Raw genomic sequence first — 14,609 nt, 5'->3', positions numbered from 1 at the left:
GAAACTCATGAAATACACAAGTTTTATCATTATTATTTCTGTTTTTTTTTTTTTAATTCCGTTCTGATATATATATTTTTTATTATTATTATTCCGCCAGGATTGCCCGATAATTTGATATAATGTGGGTGTGGTTTTGTGTTATTTATCCTTTTTTTTATTATTCCCCGATCATAAGACAAAAATTATATAAATTCCAACTTGTCAGAAAGTCGATTTAGAAGATAACAATTTATTCGTTGCACGATCTATATAATATTATTATTATAACCCACGAGAACCCGTTAACTTCAAAGGTAGATAATATCTATACATACATATACATGTGTATAAAGTTTCTCAGATTATATTGTATTATTATTGTTGTTGCAATATGATGCTTGACATTGAAATTGATTTCCGACTCCCGCGGTCGTGATTCCCATAAACGTCTTATGAGCGCGCTCGTCAATCTTGTTACCAATAACCCGGTACACGGTAAGCTATGCAACTATATGTATGTACCTACCATACCTATGTAACCGCAAATAATAGAGCCATTACTGTGTGTGTGCAGTGAGTAAGAACACAATTCCCCAGTAAATTTTACAAAATACACTTTCAATCTGAAACTTACCCTAAATACTATTTTAAACTTAACCTACTTAAGCCTTTAGCCATTGGTTACCTCTTTGGGGTCGAAGCAATCGTTTTTTTATTAAACGTTTGCAATATAATCACACATAAACTTTTTTAGTAAATAATTGAAACAAACCGGGCCCGTTCAAATTTGGATGTTTTTATAATGTAAAATAATTGTATTCTATAAATCAAACTAGAATTTCTAACTTTCCAGTTTTGTACGCTTAATAAACTAGCGGTACGCTTAAAAATATTATATTATACATGATGACCCTTAGGGCTTCGAAAGTACGGCTAATTGTAGTTTTATGCACAGCGCAATTAGCAGAAGTAATAATAATTTATATTAGTTTTGTAGATTTAAATGTATTTTTTTTTATCCAAGATTACTTTTTTGCCGTTTCAGTTTGTTTCCAAAGGCATAATTATAGGCACCCTATGGTCTATGTTTTTTTTTCAGCTCACTCACCCGAAGGATTTGATTTAATTATACATTTAGAACTCCAGGTGATATCCTATGGGCGACACACAAACACAGTCGATCTCCCTCGAGCCATCCGCCGCCAAATCGGTTGGCAACCGCTCATATCATTTGCTTTGAACATATAATATTATTATACACACGATAATATCGTCTAGTGTGTGTAAAATGCCAATTAGAAATCCAAACGCACATACAATGCAAGCCATACCGCCATAGTAATGATACAGTTTAGGTATATTAGACTATATAATTACACGGCGAATAAAATAAATATAACATTAAACGTTCGTTATAATCTATACAGTAGATATAGACATATTTTGTGAATCGCCTTAAGGCATAGATATGTATTAATATGATATCGATAGACAACGCTATTTAATTTATATCAATTGGCAACGTTATTTTATCGACTGTATACACCTATTTATATAATGCGGATCTTACACATGTGACATGAAGTTAAGTAGTTGTTATGTAATATAAAAACGATTCATGTACGACCAAGTTAATATACAGTAATGGTCCGTCAAATTTATTGACAAACTATATTTCTGTTGATATGATGGTTAAAATAACAAATGAATTTTTTTTATTTTAGCTGCCCAACCGGACTCTTTGAGTTATAACTGATTTTAAGTTGAATAGGTACCGTTTTGATGTAAAGAAGAATTAAATTTTGCAAAGAAAATATTAAGTATTCAGCCGAATAATATAATTTGTACGTTGTTTGTTGGGGGAATTTTAGTGTAATTATATTTATATTTTTTCAATACTCGGAGACTTTAATAATGGAGCACAAAGTATGTTATTATAATGGAATTTATGGAACCGTATCGAAACGAGCCTTCCGCAAGATCATTATCAATCCTTTCGGTTTAGCCGCCAACGCACATCACATCCGTTTCGCATCATCGTTGCCAAATAATTATTACCAAAGTTTTTAGCAAAAAAATAACAACGGAGAGCGGCTTGAAAATTATCGTTATTTTCTTTTTAATGATTTTCGATAGCAATCTTTGTATAATATTATATTTGGTTATTAAACGCGGTGGGAGGATAAAGTCGTAAAACATCACAACCGAGATTAATTTTTCTTTTTTTAAGATAAAGGGTGTAATAAACGCGTTGGGCGTTTAAATATAAAAAAAAATATTTATAGCGACACGATTGAGTTAGGTTTTTTTTCGAGTATATGCGACTGTTACTTTTTACAAGATTGATAAAACTACTTTCAGATTTTATACTTTCAGCTCATTATGAAAATATGCAATATTGTTTAGTAATATTATTAGACACGCCTGTATTTTGCGATGAGATCAAAAGTGTCATGTATTACTTTTTTGGGAAGTTTTCTTCAGCTTGATTCGAAACGGTAGTTTTTTTAACACCAAGAAAATAATAAGAAGGAGACGGTGCTTAAGCTGCTGCCGTCCGTTGTCCCCGTGGGCCTCGACGGATCGTGACTCGCCAAAAAAAACCGCACGGCCACGCCCCCCCCACCGTGTGCTGCTGCCCATTCGGTTTGTGAGTAAACGCCCAGATTGACCGTCACTATGTATACTAGGTACCTATGTACATGACGCCTGTTATCCGGCAACCGAAACAATATTATTATAATAAGTCTTCTTATCAGCAAGAGACAAGTATTATTATAATTATCAAAGTGTGCAAAAATATACTCAAGCGAAATTCATTACACAAGTACAATGTTAAAAAAAAATAAGCCTGGAAGAGTACCTATCAATAGACAGTTAGCTGTAATTTATCATTTGTAATGTAACTCTTAAAACGGAACAAGACACTACAATAAAATATATGTATGCTACTATAGCCAACATCACATTACTTGCACTATATTTAACATTTAAAGTACATCTATATTTGGTCTTTCAAAATATTATTATTACTGTTAAAATTTAAAGGTCACTAAAAAACTATGAAATCCAAATTAGTCGAATATCTTTGATGACTCCGGTAGCTTGAACTACGACGTTTCCTACTTATTGTTACTTATACCTGTAACATGTACAATATATTTTAGGTTTTTAATATTAAAGCTCTAATATAATAGCGGTAGGTGACAAGTTTAATAACATATTATAGTCGGTGTAATAAGTTCATTCAACTAGCAAGGAAGTTATCTTGACAGGTGAAACAGAAGGTCACGTGTACCTACAACGGGTAAGATATAGAGTGCAGATATTATAGCTTTTTTTTTAAGATAAAATTATTATTAGAATATTATTTGACTGTGATTTATATTTTAAGTAATTCTCATTTTATTGATGGTTATTATGTTAGGTTGTGCCCAAGCGAAAAAAGTGCCGGATATACCTACTATATTGCAACAACTAGTATTATTATTTGTTTGAAATTAAACGTTCTACCGGAGTTCATTTCAAATCCAGCTAGGTCAAATGCACAACTTAAACCTCTTAAGAACTAAGGTGATTATGATGTAGATTTATTAGTTAAAACATTTCACAAATTCATAAAATATTACAAACCATATTAAAAGGATTATTTGATTTAACACGGAACTCGTTTCATGGACCAAGCACGTCGGTCAAAACTGTTTAGAAATACCGTTAAAAAAATGCTACTTTAAATAGGTTTCATACAGTGATAGCTTAAAGGTATACACTTCAAAAACTGTTTCTGTGTAGTCACTACTTTTTAAATGCCTAAAGGGTTTAAAGTCATCAAAAATATAAATCCATCTGTTGAACAATCGACTGTTCTGTTGTTATAAATACTAAAAAAATAATTATTATCGCACAGTATTAATAATAAGTTTATCCAATTAATTATTTCCCATGGAAATGTGAAATATAAATGATACAATATTACCCTTCATCCATATGTGTGCATTAATGACGTTCTACGCCTATTTTTAAACCGAGATGCTACCAAATTTTGACACGTGCATTTGTCTCAAGCACATGCTTATGAGCAAGTCTAACGAGGTTGTTGTATGTGGCATTTATTACATTACATATTCTACGTAGTACAGTATATTATTATTATCATCGATAGTGCACTCCATTACAAATATAAACTCAGACCTTATGAAAATACACACCATTATGTTCTATTAGTCGAAGGACCGATTAATAAGGAGGCGTATCCTTAGGAATAGCTCGATATTGCTGCAACAATATTCTCAAGTTTACAGGCACACATAAATAAATAAGATAGAAATTATTACTCATAGTATTATTTATTTTTGGTGTGGTTATTGTTATTATTATTTTTTTTTTTTTTGTAAATGTTCAGCTTTGATAATACACTAACCAAATAAAATATCGGTCGAACCGACTCCAAACAATTTGTGTTTAATTAATCAAATTATAACGTGTTTTAAGTCGAATAATACACCGTGATAACCATATAGGTACTTAACATTGGGTGACAGGTTTACCTACACTTGGAGGCCACAATATAATAATAATAATAATATGATTATCTTCAATCGTGCGCTAAGAGATGAAACAATGGTATCATAAAAACCGTCGATCGATAACCTAATGTCGTCATACCCTAATCACAATGGACCGGCCAATATACATAGATATAATGTAAGAAAATACACATAGTATACATCATCAACGCCTAGTTAAATAATCTGTATCGTTATTATTACCTTGATGGCTTGATGGAGTATAATATGTAATATTTTATACTTAATATGCTTTTTATTAGAAAAAAAATATATCAACGTTGCCTTGTTATTCTAATTAGTATCTATTAAGTTAACAACGTATATAAAACCCTCAGGCCTATATATTATACTAATACTTGTGTTGAAAGTTGGAGGTCACCATAGCAATACCGTTTGTATATGTACCTATATTTTCAACCGGAGCAAAATAAGATATCCGAAATAAATACAGGAAACATATTTTATACAAAGTGTAGTTTGATATGTATTTACCTTTCTTTGATGTAACCAACACCGAAACGTAGGTAATATCATATCCGTGAGCTAATCACCGTTTAGACGCATACCTACACATCAGAAAACATATATAGGTACTACAAGAAAACAAAAATGGTACTGAGCGTTAAAAGTATAATATTTTTTATGGCTTGAAAAAATACAATTACATTGTCAAAAACGGTTCCTTCGTGCTTACCGCAGAGCTTGTGTGTTATACCTAATACCTACATGTGCCAGCAGCAGTAGGTACAACTATCAAGGTTATCCAAATATTAGTTTCGAATTATGATGGGCACTTAATGCAGAGACACGAATCCAAAACTGAAAATGCGCACGATTCAATGTACCTAAAACCAAAAACAAAAATATACAACATAAAACCACTTCCAAAAGCGTGATGTATAAAAGCGAGTTGGGATAATATTATTAGGGAACCGTTAAACCGATTTAGACTGTTCTCAACATATATATTTGATAAAAACAATAATTTATTTACATAAATAGATAAGAATATCTTGTAAATTCTTAGGTTCTAAACATTGTGCGCTATATAAACTGATTACATTTGTCTACTTCTTCTTCTTCGGGCAAACGGCCGCTAGGACCATCCCGTCAAACACCCCTCCCATTTGTCTACTACCTTATATTATTATACAGATGTCTTATAGAATACTTTTATGTTATAAAATACTAGGATTTTCATTGAAAACTATAAACTAAGTAAGTCAGAGATATTATTATAATATAAGAGTAGCATACATATAAATCACAGTTGTAATTGTACTTTTTTAAGAGTTCCTCGCACAAACGAACGGACGTTGAGAACTAAAACAATTTTTAGAGTAAACAGCGTACTGCATTATTAAAAATATATTAATCATCATAAAAATTAATTATAATAGCACCCTAATATTCCCACGGTGTGTTGTTTTAAGTTCTAATAATAGCTATGTTTTCTAATTTTACCTGTTAGCGGCATCAGGCTCTTACTATTCGAATACATCATATTATATTATAAAACCATTTGTAAGGAACACCCCTTCTAGTCCAAACAGTTTTGATTTAATGTTAGAATTAAAAATAAAACACATAATATCATACACTTATTATATATTACCTTTGATTTTTGAATAGGTATGCAAAGAATAGTAGTAGGTATATTACAATGTCTATGCACAATCTTAGACAAATTTAACTTGATCAATAATGAATCTTATTGTTTGCTTTATTTTTTTTTATGGTAGATGAATTTGAATTATAAAATCCGCAATTTTGTTTGTTTTTTATTGTTAGACTATACTGTTGTTTACTTATGATGTACTATGCAAGTTGTGGTCGGCACATCAATTTGGTAAAGTAGTGCTGCGAGGGGTGTATGTAAATTTCACGGATGTGTGTACTTGCGGTAAAGATAAAAATTTCACGAGTAGACATAATTTGCCAGCTACGTTATCCCATGTTAAAATAATATTATTTTTAACCACGATTATATATTGTAAACGGTATACATTGTGTAGTATACTATACTGTACACGGTTCATCGTTATATTTGCACGAGAGATGATAAAAAAACCGATCTCGGCATAAACTTGCGGCTGTCGGTGCGTTTCAATCATTTTCAATTTCGCTTTGCTAATAACACAAAAATTAATAATCATAAAAAACGTATTCCGAATCGAATTAACGGCCGTCTTATTCATAAAAAAACAATACGGGTATAAAAAAATATTGATTGACTGGCATCTTAAAACATTATTGTGTATCTATAAATGTTCATGTTGTTTATGTACCTACACGCAACGTTATATAATAATATACACACATATGTGTGCGATTTACAACTTACAATATATTATATGCATGTTACATGTTTGTGCGATTTTAAAATCCTAAATGTAATTTAAACAGTATGATAATATTTGCATTATTATAACAGAGGCGACACATATTGTTAAAGGCGATTTTCTCGATATAAACCGATATAATAATAATAATCACCCACCGGCAACACGGTAAACATGATCAACGACCGGAAAACGGGTCTGAACTATCACACGGGCTGTGTGTATGTGATATTATTACATTATATTAAACCTACACGTATGTATATCAACGGAGCAACATAAATAATTTAAACGTGATTAACGGCAGAACACATACATTTTTACATTTATAAAAAAAAATATATATCTTATGAAATCCGCAAAACCATTGTGTGATCTTTGAAGAACAAGAGTTATTTTGTTTAATAAACTCTATCAAAAAAAAACTAAAAAAAAAAAATTGTAAAATTGATTCCTCCTAACATGGTCCCTACTAAGCCATACACAGGCAATGGAAATAATTAAAAACTGTTGTAATATACACTGTAGAATTCAGTAAGGCGTAGGTATACGACTCTTGAACTTGATAAGTAAACAGACAAATTAATTTTAGAGTAATATTTTTCATGTTTATGTATGTAAAACCTTGCATAGTCGATAACAGTATTTATTATTCAATGTCATTTATCAGTTTCAGGTGGCTGTAATACTTCCCATTAGTTCTGCGTTTTGTGAACGTTATGTTTTCAGCTTTGAAGACAAATAATGACTTGGCTTAGGGTATATTGGTCAATATCATGTATAGAAAAAGATATGACAAATTTAAATAACATAAACGAAGGTACATTTTCACAACAATATTTAGGCGTCTAATAACTCTTGTATAAAATATCTGTAAATTGCAATATATATTTGTATAAAATAAATAATGTTAATAAACTAAAATGTTGTATTATTAAACTGTTGTTTAACAACTCAAAAAAAGCTTGCGTTGATTTTACTTTTATTTAAGCAGGATTTGAAATTAAAACGAGTTATTGCTCAATATGTTACAGCTTTCCATTTCTCAGTCAGAATTTACAACACTTAGGTTTAGGTAGGTATACTAAGATTTCTATTATTTTATAAATGTTTTATAACGCTGTAGGAGTTTCCCGCATAAACTTAAATTGAAAAAAATGCTTTTATTTTATTTTTAAGAATACATTTTAAAAAGATTTTGGTTTTATAATTATTTTTTTTTTTTTGTTTTGTCTTGACGTTGGAAAGTTAGGTGTGTGTGTGTGTGTGTATGATGAATTAAAAATGTTAAAAAGTCATGATCGGCGCGCAAAACCTATTCAACCACTTGATTGGCTCGACTCCATATAAGTATAAGCACGGCGGTTTTTGTTGTTGTAGTTTTTTTTAGTAGGTATACAACCATTATGACGTTATAGTAGAAGGGAATAAAAAACTATATAGGTACATTAACCAGAAATAAAATATAGTAATTAAATGCGTTACGGACCGCGTTTCGTTTTTGACGGAATTAATGATTCCAATATATGAACGGGCAAGAGTAGACACTAGCTATAGCTGTTGATGTTGATTGATTCGACGGGGTTACTTATATACTTCATTAGAAAATAAAACCTAATAACCGTTGTGTATGTGCGGCGGATACCTGCCGCGCTGACAATGACTGGCCAGGTATAAAAAAAAAAAAAAAAATTGTATATAATATAATGAAACAAAAATAGAGACAAATATAAAAACAACATAAAAAGCAATACGATTAATTATTTATTATTAAGAAATAGAATAAAAAAAAAAATAGGATATTAATCGGAAAATATCGTGTTGATTAAAAAACGGGCCGTGTCGATTGTTCTCGCTTCTTCGATGACATTCGCCGACGGGACATCTTTTTATAAGCTTTTATATTAAAAAAAAAAAAAATTAGTCACAATATAATAATGTGTATTAAGAAGGTAGATGAAATTAAAAAAAAATAAAAGACACAACGCTAATATTATATCCGTTCGAAAGCCATCTGCCCGCGTTCGTTCTGACGCACCGTTTTTTTTAATTGTTTTGAAAAAAAAAGAACATTAGTTTATTATATTATGTACCTATATACATACCGTCGCCTTTATAACCAGACCCCCATCCGTTCGGCACATATTTTCCTCGAATTTTTAATTTCAATTTCCTCATCCGGCATTTTGTTTTTTATGTCCCTCGTTTCATAATAACAGTAATAATATTGTACTCTTTCAATTATTATTATTTAGACGCGACACGTGTGGGTTAGTCGGTGTACATGTGTAAATATATAATGTAATGTATACATATTGTATAGTGTAAAATAACGACGCACCTCTCTTGTCCAAAATATTCAAAATTAACAAATTATTCATTTCAAATTCGTTTACGATTTTCTTTAAAATATACAGGGTGTTATCATTTATTTCTTATCTCTAGTCTTATCATTTTCTCTTATAGCTAATATCTTATCACTTACTTCTTATCTCTTGTTTCTAATTATTTATCTCTTATCATTTACCAACCTATCTCTTATCAATTATCTCTAATCCCACATCGTTAATCTCTTATCAATTATCACTTATCGTTTATTTCGTTTCTCTAGTCTCTAATCATTTTCTTCTTATCATTTTTTGAGTTAGGGGCCAAAAGGGACGGAAAATGACGTGACCTCTCTATTAAGGTGAGCTTTTTGCACCGAATAATAGGAAATAATTGTTTTTTTTTAAGTCATTATTTTTTTTACTTAAATGTTAAAAATGAAAACGAAGAGCTTATGGAGGGGGGGGGGTCTCCCAGATACCCAATCACCTATTACTTACCTTTCATGCTGGAACACCCTGTATACATTAGTTATTAATTTATTAAATTAACTTTTATATTTTTAATTTTGGATGATATTACCTATACTTTTTTCTGGTTTTTTTTTACACATCAAGTATGGATGGACCTATTCTACTTGTTCATTCTCTTATAACTTACTAAACAATATTTAAGAAACAACGTTACCTACAACAAAAACTCATTACACATTTTGTTCTTGTCTTGTTTTCAAATAAAAATAATAAAAGTAGGTCATCAAAACAATTTGTGAAGTGTCAATTTTTTTAAAACTAAGTATCAATTGTGTTCGATTTTATTTATTTTTAAGATTATCTAAAAGTATATTCTTGAAGGCATTTTTCACTTGAGATATCAGTCGCAAATCTAATGCAAATCTTATGTTTGAATTTAATACAATATTTAATACAATACAATTTAATACTTGGTTTCAACAATTGATGTACATTGTGTACTTAGACGATGATATGATGTTAATCAAACCAAACCGTATATCTAGGTCGGTTGTTGAGATAACAATGTTTTTGCGCAAAATAAAAACACAACCACTTAATAGGCATTATATTCGATTGATTCGCACCGAGTACTTACACACAAAAGCACTTAATGACCGCCAAAGATAGCTGGATTTAAAGGTGGTGCCTACTTAGAAAACTATTAAGCCGTTTAAATAACCACTATTCATGCATGGCGGGTACCATTCACGGACGGTACACGTTAAAGGTCAACTATTTACTTTTGATTGCACACAATATCGGTATAATGCGGTCGAATCTTTTCATCGTTTACTTCGGGTCCGTGTTCACATGGGTGGCCGCCGTTACCGACAAAACGTTTGCCGAATCATCTTATGAGGTATTTATTATGGGGTTTTCGTAAAAAAAAAAATATATATATATATTTAAAAAATTATATTATTCTAATAGCTGCGACGTGACGCACTGGAAACGGGGGAAAAAAAACGTTTTCCTCACCTCCTTTAAATCTCTACCAAACCGTTGAACCGCGGTTTCGCCCACACTATATTATTATTATCACCACTGTAACAATTATTTGTTTGTGTATCATGTCGAAATTCTATAAAAAAAAAATATTATAAATAACAACGCTCGACTTTCTTTTGTGTAAAAACCCGTACGTGTATTGAATTTCAATGTAACGCATCCGGTGTGTGTTGTTTATGTAGTATAATATACTATATGTCTGTCTTAAACGTGCTCGCGTACAGACACCGAGACCTATTGGTTATAGGGGTCCGTGATCTTCTTATAAAGATAACAACCACCAGCTGTCTATTATTGCATTTTTGTAAATATTTGGACAATTTTGTAGACCGGCCCGGTTCGTCGAGTCCAACAAACCCGGCCCGACTACATCCCCCACGACAACAGGAGGAAACTCGACCACAACGGGTACACATCAGCAGATAGCATACCCGATGAGTTCGATGCCCGGGAATATTTTACAAAATGCACCAGAGTTCTGAGCCAAGTCAGAGACCAAGGAAACTGCGCTTCCAGCTGGGTGAGTCTAGTCAAGATTACATAACTAGACATGGCAGGTCTATTGGGTACACCTTACATCGACAGTGGTTTATTCGTAGGCGGTATCTGTGGCTTCGGCTTTCACGGACCGTCTTTGCATTGCAACCGACGGACAGTTCACTAAGAAGCTCTCGGCTCAGCACATCATGTCTTGCGGCGACGACAAGCAAGCGGGCTGCCAAGGGGGTTCGGCGTACAGGGCTTGGGAGTTCACCAAAAACCACGGTGTAGTCACCGGTGGAAATTTCAATTCCAAAGAGGTAAGAGGTGGACTAAGACGGATAAAGATATGTGCTATTTTTGACACCGCTATATACTCTTCCAAAGGGCTGCCAACCGTATCGGAGAAGGTATTGCGATCATGCGGGAGATCTTAGCATGAAAAACTGCTCGACCCTCGGGCCAATGCGACCGACTATTTGCCAGAGAAAATGTTTCAACAGCCAATACAACGTGGACTATGAATCGGACTTGCATAAAAGTAATTTCAACTCAAACGAAATTGCTCAATCAAGCAAAACCCTAGAGCGAGAACAGCTGTTATTGGCAATGAAATTATAGAGGGGGGAGGGTCGCAACAGGGAGTTGAGGAAGAACCTGAAACCCTTCATATTTGATTCCAGTGCTGTTTATAATTAGAAACTCCAATTTGTATAAAATTTCAGGGCCCTTGAAGGTGTTTGTGTGCTCTAGATAGCTTTTTCAGTGTTATCAAATTGTCTCTCTTGCCTTCAAGGGCGCCCACAGAGGGTCAGGGGATGACAAATCCCCCCTCCTTAGCTTCTCTGCAAGTTAAAATAAAGTATATCCCAAATTTTCCCTCCCCCCTGAATTTTCACCTGCGGGCACCCTTGCTTACCTCATGAAATTTACCTATAATTAACAACCTTATAAAATTTTATATTACTTATTACTTATAATATCCCAAACAGGTTAGGTACTTACTGATTACTTTGCTGCTAGTTATGAGTAACAGTTTAAATGTAAACTGCTCAAGTCTTTGGCGAGGGTGGAGGGGAAAGATACAATATTGTAATTTTGTTTTAAATACTCGAAAAGTAATATTCCAAGACTAGCTAATTCGAGGCAATTATTATTATTTTAACTAATATTCTAAACATCTATAAAGTGAACAGAGAAAAATAGTTTTAAGTCACTTTTTCAATAGAAGTATATTGAAAATTTGTCAGTACCTTCGCTAATCTCATATTACCGTCTACAGATGATTATATTATTTGTTAAGGAAATTTGACGGTGGTTTTTTTTTTAATTAGCTTCTGAAGTATACATGACTTCGTGGACGAATACGACGCAGATCCAACAGGAGATCATGACTTACGGACCGGTGACGGCCGCCATGTATGTCTATGAAAACTTCATGAACTACAAGACGGGTACGGGGTGACGAATCGACCAGTGCACAAACACATAAGAAATCTTATTATGATAATATTTTTTTTTTTTTGCAGGTGTTTATAAAGATACCACCGGCGAACTCATCGGATATCATCATGTGAAACTGATCGGCTGGGGCGTCGAACAAGACCAAGACGGTAGCACCGAATACTGGTTGGCAATGAACTCTTGGAACTCTGGTTGGGGCGACCGGGGACTGTTTAAAATCTTAAGAGGTTACAACTTTTGTTCCATTGAACTTTTAGTAATGGCCGGCATGGTCGAACGACGCTAAACGTTGACACTATGTCCTTTTTTTTTTTAATGTACAGTACAACAGTATTATTATTATTATTATTATTTATTGGTAATGTTAAGATTAAAACTAGTCGAGTAAAATAAATTACACTATTTTAAGTGAAATTTGGTTATTTAAAAAGTCAAGTCCTCTGGGCAGGTACATTGAAAATGACCTTTCTGCGTCGGATACTTGGTTATTTTGGCAGCGAATTTGTCGAGTTAAAAAACCTTTGGGGTTCCTTTTTGTTATTTATAAGAATTACTTTTGAAAATATCGACACCGTTACTTGGCTGTACCGTGTGTTTAACGCATAAATCATGCCAGGGCATTTTAATTCTTACAAGCGGTTTGTTAGCTTGCCGGCAAGGCAAACCGTCCCAAAGGATACACACCTCCCCCGCGCACTATAGACATTGGATTTGACAAAAAAAAAAAAAAATATGAGTTTTCCACATTGCAAAAAGAATGCTTGTCTCCAACACAACGGTGTACCTACCTACCGGCGAAGGATATGTAATTTTAAATTGGAAATGCCAAACTTTCGACACGAGAAATCGAAATGTAACAACGCCGAATTGTGTTTACACTTGGTTTTTAAACAAATTGGAAAATCTCTTTTCGTGCGCCCGACAGTTGTCACGTTGTAAAATATATGATCCATAACTCACAAACGATTCTCCTGGAAAGACACAAAAAAGAAAAAAATAATACCGTTATACCTACCGAAATATATATATATATATATATAATTTTTTTTAACAATACCGTCCTTAAAAGAAAAAGTGTTATCGAAAACGGAGAATTTATTATTTATGCAATTCAATTAAAACAACGTTGCTTGTGTATTGGGTTTTTTTTAAATTGTATAAAAAAAAGTGTTATAATTTATTCGATCAATATTTATAACGTTTTAAAAAGTTGAAATCGAAAAGTTCTGAAACAAAATATAAGAAAATATAATATAAGGAAACTATTTTTTTTGTTTTAAGAAACGGTTAGTTTTGATTTATCGTGTAATAATAATTATGGTTAGAGTGAAATAAACTACACATTTAGTAAGCCTAACAGTTTTGTTTAGTTATTCCAACTATACAATTTTTTGTTTGCCAATTTTAACTATATACTTTAGTAAGCTTGTCTGAATTCTGCAAGTATTACAAGTTCATGTCACATATCTATCCTCTTGGCAGTGCGTATGCATAACCCTTCTCTGAGATTACTGGCGTGTGTACATTGATCTAAACACTTAAGGAATGACCTGAAATTAAGCAACCAATGCTTATACATACAGCTGTGATTGTCGGATTTGTTCTTATTTACCACTCATATTCAAAATTCCTATTATTATAGACAATAATATCCGTTTTACCTGATATAAGTCATAATACAAGCCTGTAATCCGGTGAAAATTACTTTTTTAAATTTGCCAACTCATTTCAAACCAGATATATTAATAACGGCTGAGTATGATGACACTATATTATAATTATTTTATAATACCATACATAAGAATACGGGTAATAATATCAATTCTGTTGGTTTGGACAAAGTAAAATATAAACGAACCGCAAAAAAATGTGGAAAAAACTGGAATGGAACGACCACAAAAAAAACGGTGTTATTATTTTAA

General features: G+C 32.4%; 1 protein-coding gene across 1 annotated transcript; it reads left to right on the top strand.

Moving 5' to 3' along the window:
• Nucleotides 1-10,352: 10,352 nt before the first annotated feature.
• On the top strand, nt 10,353-13,094 carry LOC126842805 (cathepsin B-like cysteine proteinase 4). The gene is made up of 6 exons (XM_050579975.1): nt 10,353-10,594; nt 11,072-11,263; nt 11,343-11,543; nt 11,611-11,764; nt 12,558-12,677; nt 12,753-13,094. Exons 1-6 carry the CDS (start codon nt 10,427-10,429, stop codon nt 12,971-12,973), a joined length of 1,056 nt encoding a protein of 351 aa, XP_050435932.1. The 5' UTR covers nt 10,353-10,426; the 3' UTR covers nt 12,974-13,094.
• The last annotated feature ends 1,515 nt before the right edge of the window (nt 13,095-14,609 follow it).

The sequence above is a fragment of the Adelges cooleyi genome, unplaced genomic scaffold, assembly GCF_023614345.1.
Source record: "Adelges cooleyi isolate 19-005CV unplaced genomic scaffold, UGA_ACOO_1.1 ACOO_flye_CR_arks_rails_tigmint_CR_PRNA_108, whole genome shotgun sequence".
Taxonomy (NCBI): domain Eukaryota; kingdom Metazoa; phylum Arthropoda; class Insecta; order Hemiptera; family Adelgidae; genus Adelges; species Adelges cooleyi.
The sequence above is the reverse complement of the archived record's forward strand: the minus strand, read 5'-3'. Positions and strand labels throughout refer to the sequence as shown.

Coding starts and splice junctions, on each gene's coding strand:
- LOC126842805 (XM_050579975.1), top strand. CDS start 10,427: ATGGCGGGTACCATTCACGGACGGTACACGTTAAAGGTCAACTATTTA. Junction 10,595..11,071: donor TTGCCGAATCATCTTATGAG/GTATTTATTATG, acceptor ACAATTTTGTAG/ACCGGCCCGGTTCGTCGAGT. Junction 11,765..12,557: donor TGAATCGGACTTGCATAAAA/GTAATTTCAACT, acceptor TTTTTTAATTAG/CTTCTGAAGTATACATGACT.